The sequence below is a fragment of the Ananas comosus genome, linkage group 9 (assembly GCF_001540865.1).
Source record: "Ananas comosus cultivar F153 linkage group 9, ASM154086v1, whole genome shotgun sequence".
In the NCBI taxonomy this organism is placed as follows: domain Eukaryota; kingdom Viridiplantae; phylum Streptophyta; class Magnoliopsida; order Poales; family Bromeliaceae; genus Ananas; species Ananas comosus.
In genome coordinates this window covers 1,683,733-1,697,338 of record NC_033629.1, presented here as the reverse complement: position 1 = coordinate 1,697,338, position 13,606 = coordinate 1,683,733, and the positions used below count along the sequence as shown (strand labels likewise).

At 36.2% G+C, this 13,606-nt stretch overlaps 2 protein-coding genes across 2 annotated transcripts; one reads left to right on the top strand and one right to left on the bottom strand.

The window, feature by feature from the left end:
- On the top strand, positions 1,294-4,682 carry LOC109714967 (accelerated cell death 11-like). The gene is made up of 4 exons (XM_020239734.1): positions 1,294-1,603; positions 2,356-2,528; positions 3,324-3,469; positions 4,227-4,682. Exons 1-4 carry the CDS (start codon positions 1,409-1,411, stop codon positions 4,331-4,333), a joined length of 621 nt encoding a protein of 206 aa, XP_020095323.1. The 5' UTR covers positions 1,294-1,408; the 3' UTR covers positions 4,334-4,682.
- Positions 5,410-8,448, bottom strand: LOC109714890 (40S ribosomal protein S12). Its single transcript, XM_020239620.1, has 5 exons — positions 8,361-8,448; positions 8,207-8,270; positions 7,049-7,331; positions 5,867-5,932; positions 5,410-5,729 (listed from the first exon to the last, which is right to left on the bottom strand). The coding sequence occupies exons 2-5, from the start codon at positions 8,209-8,211 to the stop codon at positions 5,670-5,672; spliced, it is 414 nt and encodes a 137-aa protein (XP_020095209.1). The 5' UTR covers positions 8,212-8,270; positions 8,361-8,448; the 3' UTR covers positions 5,410-5,669.

Here is a 13,606-nt window from a genome sequence, read left to right as displayed (position 1 = left end):
TTTGGTTATAGAATGAGATTTGATGAAAATTGCATAGTCTGAACAGAAAAGTCTATGTTGGTAGAAAATATAAAGATCACAGACTTTAATGTTGATAATTGGACCTGAGAATTTTGGTTCGATAGTTTTGACTTAACGAGTTATTAATGTTAGCGGGTTGGATCGTAGTAATAGGATTTGAATTGATCTGTATTTTGTCGTTTACATTTTATCTTTTCCCACACCACTCTTGAGAATAGAAAAGGATATTGAAAATGTTTGGCATGTACGATCTGAGATGGATGACAGATTCACTGTGGATGGATTTTGACCTAAATAGATCCGGTTACCGTCTAACTTAGCCCATTGAGCTCAACTTTTTTCTAAGTTGCATCAAATTTAGTGTGTTCTTTCGGGAAAGATTGAGAATCAAATTTTGAGACCTTCCAAAAAATTTGAATCACCTTAAACATTTTTTTTCCCTTCACAACACTGTTCTATTTTAATTTTTTTAATACTTGATCCGACCCAGACACAATTCAGCATGTAATAGACCCAACTTGAACCCGCCGCGGAGGTTTTGTTTGGGCCTACGCGAATTGTATTATCCAAACAATACTTTCATTTTTTCAGTGAAATGCGTGGATGGTCAATGCATTATTTAGATATTGGAATTTAATATTTACAATGTTATTTTAAAAAAATTTAGTTTTTAAAATTTCACGTAACTTATATCGATCGTCAAAAATAAATCTATAGTTTCAAACAAAAATGTCCATTTTACTTCTCCATCTGTAAAATGAACTTGTTTTTTGTTACATCAAATAGAGTTTAAAAAGATCATTTTATGTGAAATTTTGTGTGCTTAAAGTGTTCTAATTTGTATGGATTAAAAAAAAAAAACAAATAAAAAGGAGAAAGGGCTACGTCGCAATATCTGGGTAGTACAGGGATTACCCATACATTTTGCAACTGGACCGGGTTAGATCGAGCACGGGCCCATAATGTCGGAGTTACGGACGAGCACGAACCCGAGTCCGAGTCCGAATCCGGGTTTCAAACCTTTTCAATTAACCCAACACTCCGACTCGAGCCCAAAGTCCAAACCCGTGCGAGGAATACTCTCTTACCCACGGTGGGGTTAGTCCCCAGCGCGAGACCATTCTATCTACCGTTCATCATATAATTGGCACGAATCCCAAAGCTATTCGGACGGATATGAAAGAGTCTCACGAAGGGGATGGGCCCACCAAATTCCTCTTCCGCTCACTTCATCTTCCTCCTCCCTTTCCCCCTCCATCGGCGTCCGCATAATCGCACCGCACCATCGCCATCAACAAAACCCCCCGAAGAAACCCTAGGAGAGGAGGAATCACCGCCTAGCCGAGGAAGAGGAAGGGGAAGGAGAAGGAGGAGAAGAGCTTCGTTAATGGCGGGGGAGGAGGAGAAGCCGCTGCGGGGGATCGCGGAAGCCTTCGAGGGCCTCGCGGAGACGGCGAGGGCGAAGGCTCCCTCGTCGGCTATGGAGGTAGCCCCCTTCGCCCGCGCCTGCGCCCACGTCTCCGTCCTCTTCGGGTGCCTCGGCATCGCCTTCAAGTTCGCCGAGATGGATTACGTCTCCAAGGTATGATGATCCTCCTCCTTTTCCCTCTCCCCTCCCCGTTCCCCGATCTAAAGGGTTTCAATTCAAAATACATCGATTCGATTCCGTTTCTTCTGCATACTCAAATAAAATCAGGGCTTTTAATTCGGTTTAGATTCTTACGCTATTGATCTGTAGGGTTTTGCGCGTTAATTGTATCTGTTGCTAATGTTTAGACCTTTGCTATTTGAAAACCCTAGAAATTGTGAAGATTTAGTCAATTCACGTAAAAATAATATTAATTTGTGTTTTTTTGACAGAGTATCCTCTAAGACAACCTCCAAAGTACTGCTTTTGTAGCATTAATTTGTATTCTAGATGTTGTGGCTCCATTAAAGTTTGTTTCTTGTGGAAAAACAACTGCTTAATTAGAAAGATGCTAAAGATTATGAGATGGGGCATGTTTTTCTGTCAAGGGACTAGTGACAATGGTTATAAATAGTTGAATTCTTTTTTCTTTTTTTTTTTGCTTTAGTAAATTTCATTGGTCAATTTCATTCTACATTTACTAAATCGCCGCTAAAGTCTAAACACTCTTTTACCTACCGCCGGATACATTTATAAGTGCATATCTTGTTTATTAATGAACATTATTTTGCTACAGCTCTTTGCTTTAGGTTCCAATTGCTCGTAGTGAGCTTGTTTCTTTGTGTTCATGAGCATTATTTCATCTCGTGCCAATTCATGTTGCTCTTCTTTTCTTTTACTTTTTTCCATTCTTGTGGTTCTTATAGGTGGATGATCTGCTGGAGGCATCAAAGTCTATTTCAACATTGCAATCTATGCTTGATTTAGACGTGGAGCACAACCGTGTGAGAGAAGCTGGTAGCCACACTAGGAACCTTCTCAGAGTGAAGCGTGGACTCGACATGGTTAAAGTGCTGTTCGAGCAAATTTTAGTATCAGAGTATGTAGCAAACTAATCTATTGGGTGTCTTTGGTGATACCCTTTCACTAATAGTTACTTGAAGTATGTGTTGTGATGCGAATCATCTGTGTCGGAAAAAGGTGGAGCTTTAGAAAGGTAATTTACCTTTGTGCCTACTCACCATCCTTCCCCTAGAATCAAATTTTCAGGGAGAAGGAAAAGGAAAGGATCATATGTTGCCACACCTTTCCGTATGGCCTTTGAACGATCCATCTTAACCATGTTAAGGATGAAAACTATCTTCATCTCATGCTTAGCGGACCAAATATCATTTTAGTTTTCATCTTTGCTACTAAGTTACTTGAAATTGCTTTTTCCTGTTTTCTAGGTGTATTGTTGATAATGTCATAATGTTGATACGCTAACAAAGCAGATTTGACATGTTGATGTCTAGTGTCAAGCATGCAGAGTAGATCAATGCTTGTAGGAAAGAAATCCAGCGTCCTTTTGAGAATAAACACAGAATATTCTGTATTATGGTCCATTGGCTGCACTAAAGCTGCTGATATCTAACTCTTTCTTCTCCTTTCCCCTCTAATTCTCTTTTTCTTTTTTGAGAAATGTTTTGACTCTCTATTTTTTCTGGTTCCTTCAATTGTAATTTGTCGTATAAGTCTGTAAAATGCCGGCTTTGTTTGCTTTCTTATCTTATCTAGTATGCAACAGACTCGCTGTTATATATTTATAATTCAAGTCCATTTTTCTCTACTAATTGGTGAGCCACGTGAACTGTTTCTCTACTTTTGACATATATTCATGCTTATATTATTGCAGGGGCAATTCTCTGAGGAATGCGGCATCAATAGCTTATGCTGAAGTGTTTTCTCCTCATCATGGATGGGCCATTAGGAAAGCAGTTGCTGCAGGAATGTATGCACTTCCCACTAAGTCACAGCTCTTGAAGAAGCTAAATGAAGATGGTGAGTCCTCTTGTTTCGCAAGTAGCGTATGTAATTATAATTCTTTATCTTGGCTTAGCCATTGGGAGGTCTTCATGTGTGCCCAAGAGGTTAGTCGATGGGTCCTCTGCTCATCAGCGTATTCAATCATCTAAATGGCATCAGGACCACCCACTATGCTTTAAGATTCACGGGCATCGGTCGTACTCTATTCTCAAAACACATTAGGTAGCTGCAGTGGTCCAAGCACCTGTATAGTTAAATAAATAGACAGCGGGAGGGGGAAAAAAAAGAGAGGAATTTATACTATCTGTTGTCTTCCTGGTTTAATGCTGCTTTGATGCCTGCGAAAAAGCAGCTTTATTCTAGAATGGCAAATTGCTGTTAGCTGGAAAGTTGGTAGCTACGAAAATATCATATTGATTACTGACAAATTAAACTAATTAAATACAATTTCGCATGGTTGAGGGATTGTTCATCGTGACTGGAGCTTTTGCTACGAAGTGTTGTTAAAGCTGAGCTGTTTGAAATGGCATTAACGACAAACTTTTCAACTATGAATCATTCAACATATAATTTAAAGCTTGCGATTTTGATGCTCGGGACCTCGTTTTAGCTTCCGGTCGTAGCAAAAGATCGAGACTTTTTATTTTTACTGAAGCGCGTGATTATTGCTTTTCGGAGTAAGAAATTTGCTTCAGAAATGAGGCCAAAGAGGCACTTCGTGTGGATTTAAGTTGTGGTGTGTTGGGAACTAATTATTTTGATTTTTTTACAGAGGCCTCAGCAAAGAATCAGATGCAGAATTACATAACGGCATCTGCAGCGGTCATTCTCTACGTCGAAGACCTTTTTACCTCAAGACAACTGGGCCTAGATTGGTGAGCTTGGTCCACTTCCTGCGATCTTTATTCCTACTTTATTTTGATCTCAATAATGTTTTATATGGAGATCTGATCAGGCTTAGATCTTCGGAGTTAACTCTTTGGTGTACCACATTGTAACATTTATTACATGTCTTAACTTATATAAAGGCAATCTAGGCATTTCATCAGCGAACAAGAGGTCTGTTTGGATCTGATGCCTAAGATTGATTATGCTTACCAATTAGACCACTAGGTGGTTGTTCTTTTGATCTTACTGTATACTTCTTTTAGTTCGAATAGTGCTATTTGTATGGAATCCACATCTTTACATACTTTAAACAAGAAATTTGATCATTCTGGCGTCAGAATTTCAATCAGAAGCCTCCTATTCATTGTTTTTTTAAAAAAATTTTTTCGTTACAGGCTTAGATAATTTAGGCTGGAACCGACCTTCAACCTAAAACTACATGCCATATTTGTGGTTTTAATAGCAAATGAAAAGAATCCCTCATCTTCCCGACAGAGACCAACCAAAACCTAAGCCTCACTTCAGCTCAGGACATAAACCACAAATCGACTTGAATCAAACCATTGCAATTGAACTACAAACTCTGCTTCAACCCAAAGCGCCGGCACGAGCCGAATCAAACAAACCCAATAAGTAGAAAATCTAGTTAAAAATATACTCGGTACTTACTAAAATGGCTTTAAAAGACAATAATGGCTTACGTAGAAACAAAAAGTGAAGCAAGCAAAGCTTCGATGCCGTTAAATAAGCAACCAAACAATGATTAAAAACCCATTTAATAATAACTTTCATTTAGATTGTAGATCACAACGTGGCCTATCTACATTCTTATTTGTTTCCCATACAGTTCAACCTAAACACCAAGATAAGTTCTTCCACTCTGCCAACAAAGAAATTACAGGTACTGGACGACTAATCACCAGTGCAATAAGAGTTAAAAATAACAGATGATATTTATATCAGAAAAGTGTCACAAAGTCTAGCTGCCAAAGAAAATTTAGACATTTTGATTATATAAATTAGCCAATTACGGAAACAGCAAACTAATATTATGATAATCCACAAGGAAAAAAAAATAAAGGATGAGAAAGTAGATAAAGAACACTATTTGTCTCATCATAATTTGCTGCAAGGCATTAAGCAAACCGTCCCAGCATAAAATGCTAATCACTGAATAAAATACCGAGTTAAGAATCTTAGGTCACACTTAAAGAAAACAAATAATGTTCCGAGCCGCAAAACTCCATGCTCATTACTCTAAGAGGGCTACAACAGCTTAAAGCATTTTTTTCCTCTAAGTTGAGTGGATATAATAAAGGACCATCTCTCAGTGTGATTTGACATACTCCTGAACTATATTAAGACCCTCTGATTCTTCTCCGTAATCCTGGAATTTGGAAATAGAGAGTAAGCATTGAAATTCTTTGCTTCATGCCAAATAAAAGAATGTTGATTAATTACACGGAATGTTGATTAATTAGACACAAAAAAAGGGGGGGAAAAAGGTAGAACTGTGGTCCTTACCTTGATAACCACACAGGAGCACCCTACAACTTTCCTTGCTTTTCCCTCCGAGTCAATTTTGCAAAGCTGCATCAACATCATTTGTAGACAATCTATCAGATAATGGAAAACTCCCAAAATTTCAATGCGCACAAGGATTTTAAAACGGTTCTACAAGTTTAAAAGCAAGCAGATTTACAAATAATATGATACTCAGACTTGCGATCAATGCATTTAACAACCAGCCTCTTCAAAAATTTATACAACAATTCACAGAAGTAAACTTAGGGCATAAAACCAGTCAAATTACTACTACAAGATTACATCCCTTAACAATTGTCCATAAGGAGAATATTTTCTTGCGTCACCCTGTTAAAAAGCTATGCACACCAAGGACAGGACATTGAGGTTTTAGCGTGCAATTCTCACCAAGAAACAACATTCTTCAACCACTAAAAACAGTTATTTAGGTTCAGTCCAGGCAATAATTTCTCGAATAAAAGGCCATATGATGAGAGGAAAGAAAAATGCAAAGACTAGACTATTTATCAATTTCTCAACTATTAATTGAAAAATAGTAGCCAAGGATCGACCATTTATGATTTTTTTGCGCTGGCATATGTCAATAATATACTATTAAGGTTCGCAATATTCCAGTAGTTTTGCATATTTTCTATTGATAATATTCAAACTATTATCATTCAACTTAAGGTGGTTAGTGAAGTAGTGGAATCAGAGCATCTGGTAGGAATACTACATTACCATGAGTTAGGAGTTATTCTCATTCCCATACTTAATGGGAATAATTAGTAGTCCATTAATAAAAATAAAGAATATACTAGTTACTAACAACCTGCCAACCCAAGAGGTTTGATAAGTTTAGTAACAAACTTGTCATTCCAAATATAAAATATAAAACATTCCCGGAATATTACAAACCTTGAACCAAACAGCCCCTAATTATAATGCTCTATTAAAAATTATCTTAAGTCTCATTTTTTTGCTTGTCGAAAATTTTTTTGTTAAAAAAAAAAAAGAGAAACATATAGGGAAATCGTCAACTGTATGTACTATCCAGACATTGAAAATCGCCTTCATTAACCTGCTGCTAATAATAAATGCACACGAACATGTTCTATTTCGTCATCACCAATTATTAACAGTACAGAAAATTTATGTCAGGTATAGGAAAAGTTTACTAACCCCCGCCCATTCGCCAAGAGTTTTAGCACTAGGCACTGTGACCAGGTGAACATTATGGTCCGCACAGAGAGCTTTAACCAGCTTCACATAGTCGGGCTGGTCGCAATCCTCAGCAAGTATACAGAGCTGCGCTGCGTGCTTCTCAATTGATTTTGCAGCCTCCCGGAGTCCCTTCGCGAGCCCATCATGAGCTGCCGATTTCTTCAACACAAGCTGCAAAGCAGTCATCAAATCCATGGGCTCTCCGAGAGCCGGAGCGGGTGTTTCAACTGCAATATCTTCCCTGCAAGACAAAAAAAAAAGGAAAATATAAAGTGGAACTGTGGAAGAGAAAAAGAGAGGTGGCTTTAACAACAGTTTTACAACAAAAAAGCTCTAAAACATTTCAGCTTTGGGAATAATCATATCCTGAGTCAAATCAAATTATATTATCTAAATCAATCATATCAGATCTGGATAATTGGTATCTGTCATTGATATCAAACTACATAAAAACATATTCGCCTCAAATACTTACTCCGCATGTTGAACTTTTTGATAAAATTTTTATACATACAGAACACAAACCAGGCAAAGGCTAGATCAAATTAAACTCGATTCTTACTCAAATTAGACCTAATCATGAGGTCACACTCAAAAGAATAAATTCCACTTAAATGCCCTACCAACAGTAAGTTAGAAACTGTACAGTCACCAATCCACTAAACCATTTTTATCAAACTTAAAATGCAAGACGACAATTTCATGTAACCACAATTGCATAAAAAGGCTCTCAAATTCCATTCGTTTCCACCACAAAGCCATACATAGCCAAAAAAAAAAAAAAAAAAAAAAAAAAAAAAAAAAAAAAAAAAAAAAAAACTCAACTTTTTCTTTGCAAAACCATGCATTTTTGCATATAAGTAATCTAATGAGCCATATTAATACATCTTCACGTATAGAAATAAACAGGTGTTGCCTTTTCTAATGATAGAGGGCAACGATATCAAATTTCGCAGCTTTATCTTTTCCAAACCAGGATCAAAAACAACATGAAAATAATTAACGCCGTGTTAGCTATGTTACATAAATCGGCTCAGAACCACGCTTGGATCAACACTACGTTAATGCATGAAAAAAAACGAAAAATAGAAGAAAAAAATTCAATAGAATACTAACGCCATGTTAGCTTGATGTGAGCTCCAATCGATCAAAAAAGGATCCGAAACACTTCTCCGCGAAGCTGCAACAACAGATCGAATCGAAATGAGCAAAAATTTTAAATGATTAATTGCGACGCGAGAAATCGAGGAAGAGGGGAGAAGCGCCGCACCTCGCGACCTAGGGTTTGCGTTAGGGTTTTGTGAGAGAGGGGTCGGCGCAGGGGCGAGAGAGATGAGTTTTTATATGTAGCCCACCCCACGTTTAGTTTAGGTGAAAAATGTAAGGAGAACCCTCAATTATAGGCATTTGTGAAAACCCACCTCAACCTTATTTTTTGGACTGATATTTAAACGAATTTTAAGTGATATTAGTTAAAAAATTGGAAATTTTATCAATTATATTAGTGATTTAACTAAATTTAATTACTTTGTTTTTTAATAAATCAATCTGGAGGTTGATAGCTGATAGAGTAATTAAGTTTGATAATATTTTCAACATAATTCAGTATGAAAAAAGTTGTGTCAAAAATAGTTGAGGGGGAGTTTCATAATTCCATATAGTTGAGGGTTCTCCATACATTTTCACCTTTAGTTTCAATAATTAAATGGGTTACAATTTGGGCCTAGGCCTTAGTAGGCCTTGTGAAACTTTGGGCCGGATTTGGTTTATACTTGATACGGCTCAACGTCCAACCCAAAACCCAACAATATTTTTATTATAGGTTCCGTTTAAAATTGCGGAGAGATTGCGTATATTACATGCGAAAAAGTATAATGAAAAATAATTTATCTGTTTTCGTACGTAAAATCACATTACGTGTATCGTAATAAGTCGATTATGATTAACGGTCCCACTGAAAATCGGTAAAGTATATATATCCCTATATATATTCGCCCTAATTCTGTTTGGTCTATCAGGGCTTGTTTGTTTTACCGAAGATGAAGTTCAGGTTGAAATAAACTATCGGGTGAAGTAGAGTTTCGGTATAAATTACTTCTCTTTCCATTGTGTGCTTATATATCTGTGGAATTGAAGTTCCGTCGATTCTATTGTTTATTTGGCAATAAGTGAATTACGTAAAAGCTTAAGGTGCGAGAGATGGATCGATTAACATTGTATTGTTTTTTCCTCATTTTCTATAATTGACTTCGGCTTGGGTTATAGTGAACTAAACAACATAGGTGGATATTTACGACCGGAAACTACTTCACCCCTCTCTGCTTTTGGGCTAAAGCATTTTATGAATGCCCAAAATCACTTTTGGGCTGATTTGGGCTTATGTAAAAGGCTTTAGTAGGCCCAAAAGTTGCCATCATTTTGAATGCTTTTTTTTTTTGAAAAAAAAAATCTTAATGATTTTGTGGTGTAACAATAAGTTGTTGTATTTTTAGGATCAATGCGTTATGGTGTATATATATATATATATATATATATATATATATATATATATATATAGAGAGAGGAGAGAGAGAGAGAGAGAGATGAGAGAGAGAGGCTACTTGCTTCTGAAAGCACGGAGCCTTCCGTGCTTTCAGGTCGTTTTCGATGTTGCGACTTTCGAATTGTCGATCGGCTCCGTGTAAACTTGATTTAGAGTATTGAAGTACTTAGAAAATAAATTTTTTATTTTTCGATATCATTTGCCTAGTGATCGAACGCGACACAAAATCAATAATTTTAATGGCCTGGTGAGCCGTTTGCAAGTTTAATGGTGTAGAATATCCAAATTCACGTGAAATTTTGATAGAAAATTCTTTATACTATATAAAACAAGATCAATATCTTTGATCTAAAATTTTAATGTCATATTATCACGTTTTGTAAGATTTTTATTTTCAGCCGTTGATTTTGAGCCCCTTAGTTCACTAGGCAAATGATATGAAAAATTGCAAAATTTATTTTCTAGGTACTTCAAATACTCTAGATCAAGTTTAACGAGCAGATTGACGATTCGAAAGTCGCAACATCAAACGACCTGAAAGCACGGAAGACTCTATGCTTCCAGAAGCATAGTAGCTCACACACACCGCTCCTCTCTCTCTCTCTCCTCTCTCTCTCTCTTCTCTCTCTCTCTCTCTCTCTTCTCTTCTATATATATATATATATATATAGAGTTGAGCCTAGAATCTCTCGATAGTAAACGGGGTGTTTACTATCGAGTTGTTTTCGATGATAGAGCTTTACAAATTGACGATCGGTTCGTTGACATGATCTAAACATTTAAACTACCTAGAAATCAAATTTCACGCACTTTCGATATGTTCTTTTATCCATCTAGTGAACAAAAAATGAATGCTGAAAATGAATATTCTTTAAAAAAAGATGATAGAGATCTTGTAATCAAGATCAAGAGTATAATCTTGTTTTAAATAGTTTAAAGAATTTCTAACAAAAATTCAATTGATTTGGATATCTTTACACCGTTTAAACGAGAAACGTCTCTTATCCACCATTAAAACTACAAATTTTGAAACCTTTGATCATTAGGCAAATGATGTCGAAAAAATTTGAAAATTGATTTCTAAGCATTCAAGTGATATAGATCATGTTCAACGGAACCGATCGTCAATTTGGAAGCTCTATCATCGAAAACAACTCGATAGTAAACGGCCCGTTTACTATCGAGAGTATTCTACTCAACTCTATATTATTAATATAATATATTATATATATATATGAGTGGTTCATCATGCAATTACTCTCTGTGAAATATATATGTGTTTTGTTTGGTCTATATCAGAGTAAAACTTGAACTTGAGCAATTAATCATAGCTTTAAAAGCATTTGCTATTCATAGAACAGCAACAAAACTAAAGCTGCATTGAAGACACAACAGTAGTAGAAACTTTATTATTTCACCATAATTGTAACATAAAATGTAGGTGGGTAGATGAAGTTTGTTATAAGACGTTGTCTCAGTGCAATCACTTATGAATTTGTAATATGTAACATGTAACGAGACAATGTCTATACAACGATAATGGAAGTTCTATACAAGCTAGGTAGTGGAAGTTCTGTAAACTTTTGGTCAGATCGTTAGTGTGGGGAGACCACGTTACAACGATCATTTCCTGAAGCCTACGATAGGACGAACCACAAGAACATTAAAGCCATGAAATGTTGGGCGAGCGAGAGCGACGGATGGAATTAGGGCAAGATTCTAGGAGGTGACGTCGCTAGTAGTCACGATTCGAACCCTTACCTTTCAGTACTTAGGGATAAGTTAGCGGACTTTAAAGTTGAGCAAAAACCTGACAGAATATATTAGTGATGGAACTCCAATTGGTGTTTCACGGTAAAATTGGCCTACTCTATGCCGAGTGGCGAGGGTACGAGAGATGACCGTTCTTGCAAGAAATGGAGACTTCGAAAAAATATTTTTCAACTATTTGGTTCAGAAAACATAGTTTTATTAAGGTTCTTTTGCCAAATTTCATGAATGAATAGTTTTTTTTGTATTTTTATCCAGAAAATGAAAAATCATAACAAAATGGTATTTTGCATAGATTTTTTTTTTCCTGAAAAACAAATTTTCACTTTTTTTAAAAAAAGTATTTTTTCACATTTTTTCAAGAAATCGAACACGTCCTATATATGTGACAATTTCGCTAGGAACAAATCTTAGGATAATATGATAAGCCACTCCACTTGCATGCTTAATAATCAATCATGTGCCCATGCATGCAATTAAACTAAAATCTCCATCTATATAGTTCCCCAACAAATCATGCTTATTATTATATACATGCAAACCCAATGAGTTTATCTCCTCGAGTATGATTAATTAATACCTCCACAACAAGCTTTTGCAGTAGTATATATTTAATTAATCAAATGCTTTAAAATTCTCAAAAGAAAAAAAGAAAAAAAACTAGTAAACCAATGCATGCTTTAATTTTTGTAGACACCATGCTTAGTGTGAAAAAGGAGAGGTGTGTGAGGTGTGGGAGGCACGCAAAGTTAAGGTGGCGCGCTGATCGAGGACCATGCGTGCCTTGGGCCCCACTCTCTCTCTCTCTATATTTTCTCTCTCTAAAAGAGGAGAGAGAGAGAGAGAGAGTGATGGGACCAATATAAGTTCTAATGGGATAAGTATGCGAGATCACGCAATGGATCATGGGTGAGCATGCATGTCTCTCCCGAATGCACTATTATGGGGTCCTTCTTAGCCCATGCGCCTATTTAATGCATGGATATATACTCTCTCTCTCTCTCTCTTGTGTAAATCGTGTTGGAGTTCCACAATCGTTTTAGTCATGCAAGAATATCTAAACCTTTGATCAACTTCCTTCTTATATACTTGTCTCATAACGTGTTATGTTGTGTCAGTTCGAGATTAAACTGATTCTTAAACTCTCGACTTTGTGTTGTTGTGTAAGAACATGTTTGTGTCATATTAAGTTAAGTGGCCACTTTAAATAAGTGAAAGAAACGGTCGAGAAAAAGGTGCTTTTCGGTAAATATACTGATTATGTATATAAATAGTAACATCGAATAAACAACTCTAATCTAGTAGGTACACAAGTATATATATATATATATATATATATATATATATATATATATATATATATATAAGAATAATTTTTCTCTTTAATGAGATTCTTTGCTATCTTTTATGACTTAATATATAGAATTAGTTAGGTGTAAATGAAAAATTTCTATAGAGAAAGGATAGAGGAAACACAAGTGAAGAGAGGAATGCATGGGCAAAGTGATCACATATTCACATGAGAACTCATCATGCCACAAGGGGGACAAGAAAACAACCTCTTTCTCTCTCTAAACATTGACTCTCATCATCACCCATTAATTGCTCTGGTCGGTAATGGTGATTATATTTGGTAAAGTAATGTTACAACTTAATTAAGGAGCTAGAGACCATTTGGTAACAATGTTGGGTCCTTTTCTTGTGCTTGGATGCTTTATAAGATGATGATACATTAAATAGAAAAGCCAGCTACAAGTGTGTGTGCATGTCAACCTTAGGAAACTTAAAAGCTCATTGCTTTTTTACTTCCCCAACATGCACCCTTTCCACACTCTCTCTCTCTCTCTCTCTCTCTCTCTCTCTCTCTCTCTCTTTTTGAGTGGATAAAGTTGATAGCAAAGCTTGGGAGTGAAGGGAGAGAAGGGTGGCCAACACTGTGTAGTACTATCACACACAAAAAATGAATAAAATAAGTAATAAATATTGTTGGGAGATGGTGGTGGTTGGTGTTGGCGTGCATCAGGCCAAAAAAGTGGCTTTTTAGGGTTTCAAGGGGTTTTAGGGGTTTAAGGTTGTGATGGTACACCACTAGGTAAAATATGGTGCATGCCCCCTGTTATAAGAGTATTTTTTTTAAAAAAAACCTTATTTTATGTCTTGTTTTGAATGTGACCAATGTTGGAAGCTTTATGAAATTATTCTAA